Source organism: Erithacus rubecula (assembly GCF_903797595.1).
Source record: "Erithacus rubecula genome assembly, chromosome: 6".
Taxonomy (NCBI): domain Eukaryota; kingdom Metazoa; phylum Chordata; class Aves; order Passeriformes; family Muscicapidae; genus Erithacus; species Erithacus rubecula.
The window spans coordinates 12098758-12112780 of record NC_136688.1 but is presented as its reverse complement, the minus strand read 5'-3'; the positions used below and the strand labels follow the sequence as shown (position 1 = coordinate 12112780).

Genomic DNA, 14023 nt, shown 5'->3' with positions numbered 1-14023 from the left:
ACAGTTTTGTTGTAGAGATTTTTTTAATCCTGAACTGCTCTGTATGGGAGAAAACCTTCTGAAAGCTGGGGGTGTAACCACATCCTCGATTCAGACAATTATAAGAAACACTTAAGCCTTGTCAATTGAATAGTTGAACTAACACCAGCCCCATGCCAAAACCAGGCCCATGCAAGTATCCAAAGGGAAGACATGTGTGGCCAAAGGGATTTCTTTGGCTATTGTTTTCCAGAGGGTTGTACATCTGTAGAAGAAAAGCAGAGAAGAAAGTGGAAATGTCAGGAAGTAAAGCAGGAAATCCAAGAGCTCACAAAAGGACTCAAAACAGAGAGGGTTTTGGGGCTGGTTAATGCTTTTAAAAGTATGAACAAAACATCCCCTCTAACATTATTTTCATGCTTGTGATGACTGAGAAAAACAGATTATGTACATTCTCAGTAATTAAATAAGATTACCTTGAGATATGTCACCAGGCCCTCTTCTAAATGCTGAAGGAATAACTGTGAAACAGTTTCCAAATACAAATACTACTCTTCTTGCTGAGGCAAACAGGAAACAGGAGCAGGGCTTGTAGAAACGAGTATCAGACCTTTATAAAGTGGTGAAACGAAGAGCCAGAAATATCACAGAATTACCAGAATATAATCTCAGGATGGCAAATTAATGATGCTCAAAGAGAAGGAAGATCCATGCTTAGAAAGCAGAGAAAAAAAGGTGTGAGTAAATTTTGAAATAATTCCTGCCTTGTGACTTAGTTATTCGGCATGGGGGAACTATTCATATTTCAAGCACAACTCTTGCTTTTTACAAAGACACAGCCATAAAAATCCCAACACAATCACCAAAGACCAGGATATTTTACATGAAATTGGTGAACAAAGCTATGATGGGCTAAAGCAAGGGTTAAGGGAACCAAAAAATCTGTTCCAGATATAAATCAAGAAGTTACAGACCAGGCTGTGTATCTTCTTTCTGGAAGCAAGTAAATGAAAACTTTGCTAAAACCCCTCAATACACTGCTCTCTGCCACATGAAAAGACAATGACGTTCAAGCCCAGTACAAGTAATGTATCAGTGATGGGGAAAGTGAAAAAAAAATTGCATAATTTGTACAATTTCTACAGAACAATGCTTTTAAACAGTACAAAACTGTGAGGAAATGGTTCTATGAGTCCTATAAATAGCACCCATGGAAAGACTTTTGCCATGGGGAGGAGGTGAGAGAGATTAAAAAGTACCTTGCAGAGTGTGGGAAAGAGATTGTGCAGAAGAGTAACCTGAAAAGATAGTTTTTGGTGGTACATACATGAGCTGCTCAATTCTTGTTCATACCAGCCAACTGGGCAACTCCACTGAATGTGCAATAAGTGGTTGTAAGGAAGAGAGCAGACAGTGCACCAGATTGTTAAGAGTGGGCTGGAGAATTACTGATCCCAAACTGAAGAGTGTTTGTGAATGGAGAGAAATCAGAAGGGTTGGGACAGGGAACTGGACGCGAAAATGCACAGCAGGAATCTCAACATCCAGACGTGGGGGCAAACTAATAATCAGTTTGAATGAAGTAGAGCTAATCACTGAATCACAGACAGGCTGATGGACATGCATCTGGAGGGCATCTGATCCAAGTCCTCTCCTGAAACAGGGTCATCTACAGCAAGTAGCCCAGGAGAAGGCAATGAATTTGTGGGGAGCATCCTCTCATGGCTCCAGGGTGAGAATAACAATGGCTTTGTGCTCTGGAGTATGTAAAGTTTGCAGAAACTCTGGAGCCCCCAAAGGGGTAAAGTTTACATCTTCCTCAAAAAAGACAAAATAAAAAAATCCTGATAACAGTCTGTACAGTGGAAAGGTATAGATTCACTCAAGGAACTTTTAAAAGAGGAGATACATCCTGATGTTTTAATCCTAAGGAGAAAATAGCTCTAATTACTTCCTCTTGTAAGGTATCCCCTATAATTCTGGTCCAAATAAATAAAATGGGATATAGAATACAACTGGGATTATTATCATGAATAGGATTTCAGCCTGTCAGTGTCTGGGAAGTGTGGAATTCAAGGTTGCCAAAAGAATATTAAGCAATGAATGTCTGTAATGAAAAGCATTTCAACAAGAACATTAATGATTCTTAAAAGATAGAAAAAAAGAACAGACAAATCCCAAAGCCATCTCCTTTGAATTTCTGCAATGAGACTGAGCAAAGAAAAATCCTAAGAATGCGGATGAATTTGTTTCAGGTTGATGTGAAAATCATAAATTACCTACAGTAATTAAAATACCATTGTGCCCAATGAGTTAATTATTTTTTCTTTTGTATCCCCTCTCCTTCCTTTTTCAGTGTTAGTATTTGAGGCTTTGTTGGGACAAAAACTAACACAGAAATAAGAATTTAATTAATGTGTTAAGCTTTACTTCATTGTGATTTCCTGTGGGAAAGTGGTTAAAACAATATTCCTACAAGCATGAAATACAACTCTAAACAAAGGCAGGAGTAAGCAGGTATTTTGTAGTTAGTGATATTCCTGTACCACCCACAGCAGATACCTGCTAATCACTTATGGCAGGTAACTGGACCATCAGGAAAAGAGAGGCAGGAGAAAAGAATGAGGGGGAAAATTTATAACAACAGAGGTACAGCAAAGCAAGGGATATAGCCAGCACAAAAAACTTGTCCTTGAGAGAGGCTGGGAGTGAAGAATACACCTTTGATAAGAGATGGACTTGGAGCAGGGGTGAAGATGCATCTTCGTGTTATGGGAAACAGGAATTTGTTCATTTTCTTCAGACCATCAGATTTGTATCAAAAATACCCGAAGCAGTCAATAGTCATTAACTTTACAACAGCAACTTTAGGGGAGAGTAAACTGAGAATGGATCTTGGTTTTATTACAAGTTGACGTGGAGTAAATCTGAAAGAGGTCAAAAATAAATATTTTTCATTTATTTATTTAGAAATTAGACATGAGGGAAGCTTCTCAACCTTTATTTGTATGTGATCTTTTCGTGCTAGTTGGGCTTGCTGACACTTTCCTTCCCTTGCATTTTGTTCCTGGAGCTGGGGAGCTGGGAGGGCTCCCTCTCTCCTGCCCAGTCATCTGATTCTCTGTTTCCTCTTTGCACAGCAGCTCCTGACACAAGGCTGCCTGATTAACTCTGTCAAGACTCTGTCACTATTTTTGGTTATTTTTTAAAAGCAGGATAATTTTGGAACATGGGTCATGGTTTTCCATATTCTTCTTTAAGCCCAGGTCTATTCTGTGTGCATCATTATTTAATGTACATCATTTAAGGACCTTTTTACATTATTTCAGTATGAAAAAGAACAGAGATCAAGGAACTTTGACTTTCTTATTGAAACATAGTTTCCTCCTTTGTTAGAATACTACAGAAAAGATAGGAGGGTGGAAGGAATAGAACACATTATTTGGTATATTTCTGGTTTTACCTTTACAGGTATGTAAGCAGTGCTAAACCTAGGCTTGGTCACCTCATTCTGTGGACTTATCTTACTTCTCTCACAGATTTCGCTTCCTGATGAACAGAATATTTTTCACTACCTAGTTGTAAATGAGCTCATCTAAACAGGCATATTCAAAAGCAGCCCACAGAGATATTTTTTTTCTCGATATGACCAGGAATGGGATTCACACTTGTCTGTTTCTACATAGCGTCAGATTTAACTTACAGATCATTTGTTAAATTCAAGATGGAGTGTTAATTTCAGTGAAGTCTTTCTTTTCTCCAGCTCTCCACTATGAGAGCCTAATACTGGGAAATGAACAGCACAAGCCCAAACCATTATTTGAAATTACCATTATTTGAGTTTGTCAAGCACATCTCAATCTCTGTGCTACTCTGTCAACTCCTGGAAGCCAAGAAAAATGTTTAAAGCTTAACCCCTTGCTCAAATTAGAATCTGTGATGGGGACTCCCCTCAGCTTTGCAGAAGTTAACTTCCAGAATCACAGCAGAAAACCCATGGAAGCATGGAATTATTTGGGTCGGAAGGGACCTTAAATCTCTTCCCATTCCACCCTCTGCCATGGGCAGGGACACCTTCCACTATCCCAGGTTGCTCCAAGCCCTATCCAACCTGGCCTTGGACACTTCCAGGGATGGGGCTTCCCTGGGAAACCTGTGCCAGGGCCTCAACACCTCACAGGGAACAATTCCCTCCCAGTATCCAAGCCAGACTTTACTCTCTTTCAATTCACATTTGAGTCTTATTCTAAGAGAGGATTCATCTGTTGGTAAACAGATTTATAATGCCAAAGTCTGACCAATGCAAATTACATTTCCCCATCATTGATTTATTTAAATGACAAGGTCAGGCATCTTGGAGTTTTAGTTTAACAAAATCAAGGATAATTTGGTAATGTGTAGGTCTACTGAAATGTTTGAAGTAGCTGATAATCTTGTTTTTCTTGGACAGTCTTGGAAAAATTATAATTGATAATGGCTGATCATAAAATAAAAATACATACATGTAAATTAAAAGAAACAAACCACCGGTGTTCTAACTCCTGTATTATGTAAAAATAAGAATGTAGCCTCTTATGGCCAGAAGTGCCATGAAAGTGCTATACCTTCTCTGTGGACATAAATTTGGTAAGTGTTAAATAGCCATAAGGTCTGGGAAGGCAGCATCACTGGGATTATAGCCTATGGCAAGTTAGAATGAAAATATTTGAAATTTTTTTTTTGTTCTTTTTTGGGTTTTTTTTTGGTTTTTTTTTTTTTAAGAAAAGGAAAAGTGAAAGCCATTGACGAAATTATTATATCCAGCTAATTTACTTTTGAATGTTCCTCAGTTTATCTCTAATCTCTTTCCCCACAGGTAACAATCCTACAATAGCTAAAAGAAAGCAATGTGGTTTTTGGTCATATTACACAGTGTATAAAACCTGTCCATGTTAATGCCTCCCACACAATCACAGCTGTTAGTTTTTTTAGTAGCATTTTGAAGGCTCTCAGTCCCTCCCACTCCCAGCACGAGCTCCCCCCAGCCCATCAGTGTCCTCTCCTCCTGCGCTGGTTCTTGCTCGGGGCCTTCAGGAGACTCTCCTGGAATTTCTCGTTTGTGTGGAACAGCCGGACCATCTCATGGTCCTTGTTATCCAGCACCCTGGGCAGAAAGAGAGAGGATTTCTGTGTCCTGCGGGTTTTAAAGCCCCTCCTGGGTCGTCCTTTGCCATTGATTGAGACATACCAGAGTCTCTCAGCGCTGGCTTTGCGCTTAGTGCTGGCCCTGCTGGGGACAGTCCGGTACAGACGGGAGGCGTAGGTGTTGTAACCCAGTTCGTGGATCCTCTCCACAAACTCACACTCAGAGTTGTAGCTCTCCTGGAAAGGAAACAGGAAAAAAAGTCTTAAGCCAGACCCTCCTCGTTTTAGGACAAGGACAGCAACACACTTGATAAAAAAACCTCAGGCTGGTGTTACAAAAGGCAGGAGGGAAGTGCTGAGCCTGAAGGTGCTCCCTGTCAGCAGTGTGAGCACACCCTGTGCATCAGAGACCCCAGGAGAGGCCCAAAACCAAACTGAAAACAAAATACAACATGTGAATAGGAGTGAATAGTTCTGCTGATTGTTCAGCTGTAATTTTTTTGTGCTTATGAATTTAATACAGCTGTGAACTGAACAGATGATTTAATTGCTGCCTATCAACCTCTGCTATCTATTGAAAAGATAAAATTGTGCAGTGTAATGTAAAATTTGTCTCTTGAATTGGTGTATTAGCCATTAGATATACTTGTAGCCTGTTACAACCAGTTCAGAAAGAATATTTGAGCAGTTAACCACACCTTTATGGAGCTTCTTTGTCAGCATAACAAAATGAAAGTGCATTCTGCCTACCAGGGTGTTCCTCCAAAATGCCGGGCTGCTCCTTTATCACAAACTGCAAGGCACAATATGCACTTGACCCAGTTGCTCACATTTCACATGACCTGTCCAAAATTGCCCCTTTTCACCTGCTGCTTGACTAAGACACATCTCTGCAAAAGTCTGGCATAAGTGCAAAAGTCTGGCATAAGGAACTCCTTCCCCCTCCCCAGGAGCAGGAGAACCAGCACAGACAAAGGACCCCCCACAGTGTCCATCTTTCCTTAACTCCAAACCCATCCTTGCTCCACCTGTGGGATTAAGATTTCAGAATCTAAAACGTGTGAAGCACAAAGGCAGAAGGGAGCTGCCACCATAAGTTTTTATCTTTCATTTTCTGGAGGGTGTGGAAAGGGCACACGTAACCAGGCTGGGGCCAGAAAAACCCCAGACCCCACAAACAGCATATCTTTAATGCTGTTCACTCCCCAGAAACACTGATGGGCATTTAACAAGATTTTAAAAGACTCCACATGTCCCAGCTTCCCAGCTGTGAAACGGAAGCGCCCTTCCTTGAAAGGTTTTCAGATGCTGTGGTGCTGGAGCCCACACAGCCCCAGATGTAGGTGGATTTGTCCTGCTGCCTGCCTCCCTTCTGCCTGGGGAGGGTTTATCACACAGGATAAATCAAGAGGATTACCACAATCTTCTAAAGGCACAAAGAAATTCTGCAGGCTCAACAAACCCATATTGTTGACATGGGAAAATTGGTGAACCGAGGCACAATGGAGTTATTCCAATGTGACTTCATAAAATGCTCCCTGGATAATTATCCCTGAATCAGTCAGATTTTTGAAACAGGGGCTTTGCACAGGGTCTTGGGCCAGTGATATCAGTAAAGTTGTTGGACAGGCAAGCAAAGACAGGAAGTTTCTCCTGAGCTGAGGCCTCACCCCTTCCTGCTCCTGTGAAAAAAGCTGGGGTGGAATAGCTTTCTGTGGATTGCACCTCAGCTCTGAAAAACAAGTCTGAAACAGTCTCTCTCAGACTTGAGCTGGAAGTGGACAAATTATCTTTTCAAATTATACAGAAACCTTCCATGGCTGATATTCTTTGGCACGAGGCAGATGAATAAATTTCAGGATGGCCTGATGCTCCTCTCACCAGAAAGGGAAGTACAGGAGAGAAGGAGTCTCAGAGCTATCCTGCTCCTGGCTTTTCTGCACTTTAGGAGAAGAGCTTTTTGCTCAGAATTTATTTAGTCTTATTTTAATTCAGTTTAAGTAATCCAAAGGGAAAAACCTCTATTTTGGAGAAGAAAGAGAGAAGGATGAGAAAGAACTTGAAAAAATCATCCTCCCAAATAATTTCTTTGGGGCAGATGCTGGCTCCGAACTCATGGAGGAAGTCCATTGGAAAAGGTACTCATTTCAATCAGAATATTAACCAGAAGCATACAACTGGACAGCCTTAACTCTGGCAAGCAGAGCTACCATGCCCTCATTCCTCTTCAGCTGCATTTTCCTTTGCCAAAACCGTTTGCGGTGTGGTTCCCTGCAGCAGCAAAGAACCCTCATCTTTACACACAGGCCCCTTAATCAGTGAGTATCATGTGAGAGACGTTACAGAAACTGGGCTGTAAACACTGTTAGAACACTCCTGAAGAGCTGGAGTTAAATGTGTCAAACTGGATAGGTAGAGAATTGATTGTGTCACCTAGGCTGAGTTCTTATGGGAAAAGATCACATCTCTCAAGGATATGTCCCGCTGCTCAAATCAACAGAATTACATCTAATGACTTCTAGAAGGGAAGAAATTTCACCTCAGCTGTATTTCCCCTCTTCAAACCTGTTTCCATGCCCCAGGATTCATGGGGAAACTGCACAGTTTGGCTGTCCTGCAGTGAGAGATCATAAGATTGCTGGGATGTAATCAAAGACAGTGGAAGAAATTCAAGTAGGGAGATAATGTGTATGGTACACACTGACAAATGTGCCCTGGTATGTCCCTGAGAGTGAAGAAGTCTAAGCTGGAATATTTAATTCACTCATGGGAAATACTGTCTGGGCTGAAAAGGTAAGGCTCTCACTTGTATCAGCACACCCCAGATTTTATCTCACAGATCAAAGAAAACAATTAGGTCAAAGGAGTAAAATAAGGTGTTTATTTTCACCTTTATCTTCTTGCACCTTCTTCTTCTTGCTTTCATTGCTATAGCCCTACTCTTTAGTACCTGCAAATTCTTCCACTGCCCAACCAAAAGCTCTGTGCAAAGAAACTCCCATCAGGAGGTTGCTCTCCTATAGCATCAATGCTCAGTTACTTGTGGACATTCTTTATCTGACATGTCTCTGCCAGCATCCAAGATCCATATAAAATTTTGACAATTCTGACATTCCACATACCTGAAGCTGTCCAGGCAGTAAGGCAAAAACATCTTGTAGCATTACTTTTCTCTATAAATGTGGATTTATAAGAAATCAGTGCTCCCCACTAGACCTGTTGCCCCCATGGGAAATGACAGGCACATGCCAGGCTTCAGTAAAACTTACTGAGGCATAAAGTCTGCCCCTCTTGTTCATGGCCAAGTATCTACCAGAGAACAGGCCCTTTATGGCAACGATTCCAACGTCCACAGCAGTTATTTCCAGAATACCTAGAAACAGAATTAGGAGATGTGTTATTGCTAAGGTCTGATTTTTTGAGGTACATTTGCATGGCGGCTTACCTGAGGAGGTGATCTCACAGCTACCACTTACTCAATAAGCATCAGGGCAATCATGTGAATGAAATTATTATTATTATTAGAAACAATACAAAGCAAGGATGATGCAGGAATTGTTTGAGACAAGGCGGACAATAAATCCTGAGATGTCTGATTGAGATTCAACTCTTTCAAAAATTAAAAAGATCTGACATTGAACTAGAGGTTCACTTAATCCTGTATGTGTATAAAAAATTTTAAATCCTCTTTAATGCTTAGGAACACAAGAGCTCTTGACTTTTTGAAGCCAGTCACAAAGCCACCCATTTAAGGACAAAGCTCTTGCTGGAGTCTCCAGTGGGTGAAATGGAGCAAGGCTGCTGCATTTTAAAGCCATGTATATAATCATGAAAGGATCTTGAGATTTAGGCCCAATGCAGCCCTCCAGACAAGGACTGTATGACTGTCTGAGACAAATTAAAAGGAAGGAGATTTTCAGGCCATCCAAGATGGGGTCCTGCAACACTAAAAGTGTTACAGGCACTGGTGCAATACCTGCCCAAATGTCCAGCCAAAAGTGCCAGGACATTGATGGAGGCACAAATTATTCAGAAGATCCTGTTGTATGTGCACAGCTCCATCAGGCTCCGTCAAACCCTGCCTTCAGTTCTCCAGCCATGGCCTGATGGCTCTGTACTTTCTATAAGTGCTTGGAAACAAGTGGTGACCCTGACACCCAAACCCACTGCTGCCTTTTGGAAACCCTGAAGGCAGAGCTGGGGCCCTGCTCATATACAGAGCTGGATTGCTGGCTTGGGAGAGCTGGGCTGGATTTGGCACAGCTGGTTTGAATTAGGCATCGGTTCCCTGCTGGAGGATGCCTCCTCCAGGCTGTGACAGCAAGGCTGGGGTTTCTCTAGGAAATAGTGGTTTTCCTTTATGGACTTCCGACAGATCCCTGAGGTCTCCCTATCTGTGTGTGCCATCACCAGGAGGGATTTACGCATCCTGGGGTGGCGGGGCCGGGGAGGAGGCCGGGCCGTGCCCGGGCTGGGTGCGGGAGCTCCGGGGTGTCCCCTGGTGCTGAGCCCCGCTCTTCTCCCTCCTGCCGCCCTCGCACAAACTCATTCACTCCCGACATATCCGCTTTCATCTTAATTACCGCCACTGCCCGGCACATGTCAGACGGGACAGATGTAATTTCGCCGGGGGAAGCTCAAGCCCCCCAAGCTGGGACGGGACGGGGGACAGGCGGGCAGCACCAGAGAGCCCCGGGATCGGCTCCGGAGAGCTGCCGGGCCCCAGATGCCCAGCTGAGGCCGGGCTGGCGCAGGGCTGGCCCCCGGCGCAGTGAGGCCAAGTGACAGCTCGGGCGGGTGCGCAGGGCAGGGTTGCAGTCCCCGTCGGGAAATTTGGGGGTTGGGGGTCTCCTTATTCCCCGGGGGGATCGCGACCCACCGCCGGCGGTCGGGTCTCCGCACCCCGCAGGGCCAGCTCGGGAGGTCCCCTCCCGGTTCGGGGGCCTGGGGTGCTGCCAGCCCCGGGACAGGGGAGCTGCGGGACCGTCTGGCGGAGCCAGTGGGGCGGCTCTCTGGACGCCGAGGACAGGGGAGGGGGCCAAAGCCCCGGCCCCGGGGGATGCCCCTGGTCCCCGCCAAGGAACCACAGCGGCCTCGGTGGGCAGCGCGGGGCAGCAGCGGAGGCGGGAGCGGCTTCGCCTTCGCCACCGCCCCGTCCTCCCCGTCCAGCACTCGCTGCCCGCCGGGGCCGGGACAGAGCGCGACTGATGCGGGCGAGGGATCCCCATTCCCGTGCAGCCCGGCCCGGGGGCCGCAGTCTGGGGCGAGGTGGGCCCGGTACTCACTGAAGATGCTGTTCTTATCCAGGGTGCCGTTGATCCTGCCGCTGGGGTGGATCTGGAGGTGGTACTTGGTGGCACAGTAGAGCTTCCTGCGCCGGGGCGCTCCTCCGAGGTGCTCGTAGACGCCGCCGCGTCCCCCGGCATCCCGGCGCGCCCGGGGGGCGGCTCCAGCGGCTTCGGGCACGGCCGCGGCCCGCCCTGGGGACCACGGCTCCTGTAACAGAGTCAGGAACAAGATCCAAATTATAACCATTGTGGCATGGTGGCCGCAGTGCTTAGTCTGCTGGGGAGAGCGAGGCTCGCAGCGAGTGGCACCAGGGGTCCCATTAAAGCCGTCTTGCTAGCAGCACTCCGGAGATGCCGAGCGCACGCTGCTTCGAGCCGCGCAGCATCGGCAAGATTTTATCAGCCTCGATCTGGCCCTTTTATCTCTCTCAGATTTACTTAAATCAATAGACATCGGCAAATGCCATCGAAGAGTCCCAGCTGTTTGTGCTACACGGAGCTGCCGTGATCAGCCTTCTCCTTGGATTTCCAGATAGACAGACGGCATGCGTGAGGCAGAGAGGCAAGGAGGGAGGGAGGGAGCCACTGGATTTCGGCAGGAGACTGTGGAGAAAATAGTTGATCGACGGAGCATAGAAATAAAAGGAGCTTCCTGCAACAATAGCCTGATCTGCGACCAATTGATACAGAGCAGAGGAGGCAAAAGGTATCAGTCTCGTGTGAACTCCCAGACTGCAGCGTGGATAAAATTACACAGCATCTCTCTCTCCCCCTCTCCCTCCCTGCCTCCACCGCGCACACCGCACACCCCCGCACGGGGGCCGGCAGAGCGGAGCAGCCGCGGACCCTCCGCCGAGCGCCGCCGCCCTCCGCGCAGCTCTGCGAACGGGGGGATGATGCTCCAAGGGAGCATCCTCGGAAGGCGGCTCTGGGGAGTGCTCGTGTTAAAGGCAGAGGAGCGAGGGAGAGGGTGCAGGTCCCTGCTCTCCGGGAGGCGATGGGGGGAGAAAACACTTCCGTGGCTCGCACTCGGGATTTGCTCAGCATGTGCGTGTCCCCCAGTGAGGAGAGCAAACAGTTATTACTAAATCAATCATCTCACGCTTACGACTAATAGGCGTTATGTAGATAGGGCTTTCATTATTTAATCGTTCCCAAATTAGACGAAGTAAGGCCTGGCAAGTGTTATGATGTACATCCCTGAGTGCATTTGCAAGAAGTTGTAGCTAATCCTTTTCCTTAACTCCGGTGCCTGGAAAGTCTCATTAGCTGGCGCGGAGCTGCCCTCGCTACCCTGTCGCTTCACACCACTGCGAACACTTTCAATGAGGATAGAGCTACCTACAAATAAATATAAATAAGGCAAAAGGTTCAACAGCTCCGTGAATTACGCTGTCCCCGCGTGCCCCTGAAAGGCAGCTCGTTAATTAGATTTGCATCTGAAACAGGCAATAGGAGTTTTGGGGAAGTGTTTGAGAGATAATTAGTATTAATGTGCTTGAAGGGCACACAAATACACCTTTGAAGTGAGTCATGTCATAATTCGAGCGTTTGACCTTGATCAATCCATTTTTATTTTTTTTTCCGGAAGTGGTGAACATGAAGAGGTCTATAAATTTTTTAAAGACCTTTCTATGAAGAGCAGGAGGATTTTCTTACACGTTAAAAACTTTAAAAAGGGAAGCTTTTACTAGAGGGAAAATAAGGGTAAGGGTACGACCTTTTCCTAAAAGGAATGGCAGGAGGACGAAACTGTCTCGAAAGCTACTCCCCGTTTTAAACTGTGCTTAATATTTAGTAGCTCTTCAAGGCTAAAAGGATTTTCATTATACAGTCGTCTGGAATAAACGGAAACACATAAAAAACTCCACAAGCACCCTCTCCACCATTACCACCCTTCCTCCCCTTTTCTTCTCCACAAGTTAAGCCCCAGCCTCACAAGGAGAGTTTGATCTGGGGATGATAAATGTTTGTACAATTAATCCTTTATTGCTGTTCTCCTACAATGCCACTGCCAGGCAGTCAAGTGGTTCCAGCGTATTGATTGGAAGCTAAAAAAGCTTACTTATTTTTACTTATGCAAGTAAAAATACGAAAATCTTTAACGTGCAGGACCTCAGTATTTGGAGGGGTGTTGCTTATGGGCCAAATCCTTCAGTCTCTCCTTAAAGAATCTCTCTGGAAAACCTCTCGGGGATGCTCCGTAAATCGTCTCTTGGGAACTAGTAACTTCTGACGAGCTACGAGACAACTGACAACTGTGACAGCAAGAAAAAATAACTCTTAACGTGTCACGAGCCTCCTGAAAGATGCTTTCACCGGCACTGCTTGAATGGAAGATAAAAAACAATTACTGACAGTAATTACAGCGATCTCTTTAGAGCAAATTTCGGCTCTGTCCCGAGCCTGGTGCATCGCCCTGTGGATGCGCAGCTGACTTTTTCCGGTTCGGGATTCGCAGGGCATTTTCATTAGAGCTCTGAATAAAACCCTCAAGATCCTCCTCCCGCCCCCCACCGCAATAATAAACCCCAAAGACCAGTGGGTGGAAGAGTAACACGCTAATGACTTTTGCTCAAATTGTTTCCATCTTGATCACATTTTCATAATTAGCGCCATCAGCCACAAATCTTTTCGCCCTGGGCATCTGCCGCAACCAGGCTTCCCGAGCGATGTGGATTCTACTTTATTAGGGAGTGCAACGCTTACAGGTCTGTCATTAATGGGCCCCCTTTCAAATGAAATGAACCCGACCCCCACGGAAATATCAAAGGGCCGTAACTACCTCGTCTCACTCGGCTCAGGCCTGAATAGCGAGCAGCCTGAAGTCGTTTCACTCTACTCAACATCTCTACGGTAAAACATAAGTCCACTCTTGTATATTTTAAGTTTGTCTGGTGACCATTTTTGAAAACAAAAAGGGTCCCTTTGATGTGGTCTGATTTTAACAGGGGCTGCGACGTCAGATGTGGTCTACCGAGTCATTCTGGAAATATTTTTAATTACGCCCCAGAGCTCCTTGTAGCCCCAATGTAATAATCAGAGAGCTGTTCGAATCTGTCACTTCGCGTGGGGGGGGTGGGGTGGGGTGGGCATAAGAAGCTCTAGACCGTACGTAACTAAATCAGAATTAGGGCTGATAATGGTCTTCTAATTCGCTCGAAGTGTGTGGTTTTAAATGGAACGCGGTAGGGATCTGTTATTCTTTTGCTAACGGAGTATTTCGAAGGCTTCTCTCAGTTCAGCTACAAACTCCTTCCTCCTCCTGCAAAGACATTGGGTAAAAGCGAGTATTTGAGACAGAAGTTTTTATCCTTGTAGGAAGGTGAAACACTTGTACTCGGAACTAATTATCCTCCGAGAAGGAACATATATATACATATATTCGGATATGGACCTGTAAGATCTTTGCGGAGATACAATTTTTATTTAAGTATTACCTAAGTGTAAACATAAAAAAAAAAAAAAAAAAAAAAAAAAAAGCAAAACGTTGAAAGTGCCAATTTTAAGCTGTAATAAACTTTACAAACATCCATCTTGCAGCGATGGGGCTGTGAATCAGGATGTGCTGCTTCTCCGGACCCAGCGCTGATTTATAACCGGCCCGTTACTCGAAGCAGAAGGAAGTCACA

General features: G+C 45.2%; 1 protein-coding gene across 2 annotated transcripts; it reads right to left on the bottom strand.

The window, feature by feature from the left end:
* Positions 1-4763: 4763 nt before the first annotated feature.
* FGF3 (fibroblast growth factor 3) lies at positions 4764-11177 on the bottom strand. Of its 2 annotated transcripts, XM_079309508.1 has the most exons (4): positions 10389-11177; positions 8373-8476; positions 5207-5340; positions 4764-5122 (listed from the first exon to the last, which is right to left on the bottom strand). In XM_079309508.1, exons 1-4 carry the CDS (start codon positions 10636-10638, stop codon positions 5008-5010), a joined length of 603 nt encoding a protein of 200 aa, XP_079165634.1. In that variant the 5' UTR covers positions 10639-11177; the 3' UTR covers positions 4764-5007. The 2 variants fall into 2 exon arrangements, with proteins under 2 accessions (XP_079165634.1, XP_079165633.1); XM_079309507.1 differs by having other exon boundaries at positions 4764-5340.
* Positions 11178-14023: the final 2846 nt, after the last annotated feature.

What these genes read in the sequence shown, in the direction of transcription:
- FGF3 (XM_079309507.1), bottom strand. Translation starts at nt 10,638, where the DNA reads ATGGTTATAATTTGGATCTTGTTCCTGACTCTGTTACAGGAGCCGTGG. An exon ending in GGATAAGAACAGCATCTTCA is followed by an intron (nt 8,477 to 10,388) that starts GTGAGTACCGGG and finishes TTCTGTTTCTAG; the next exon opens with GTATTCTGGAAATAACTGCT. An exon ending in GGGGCAGACTTTATGCCTCA is followed by an intron (nt 5,341 to 8,372) that starts GTAAGTTTTACT and finishes TTTCCTTTCCAG; the next exon opens with GAGAGCTACAACTCTGAGTG.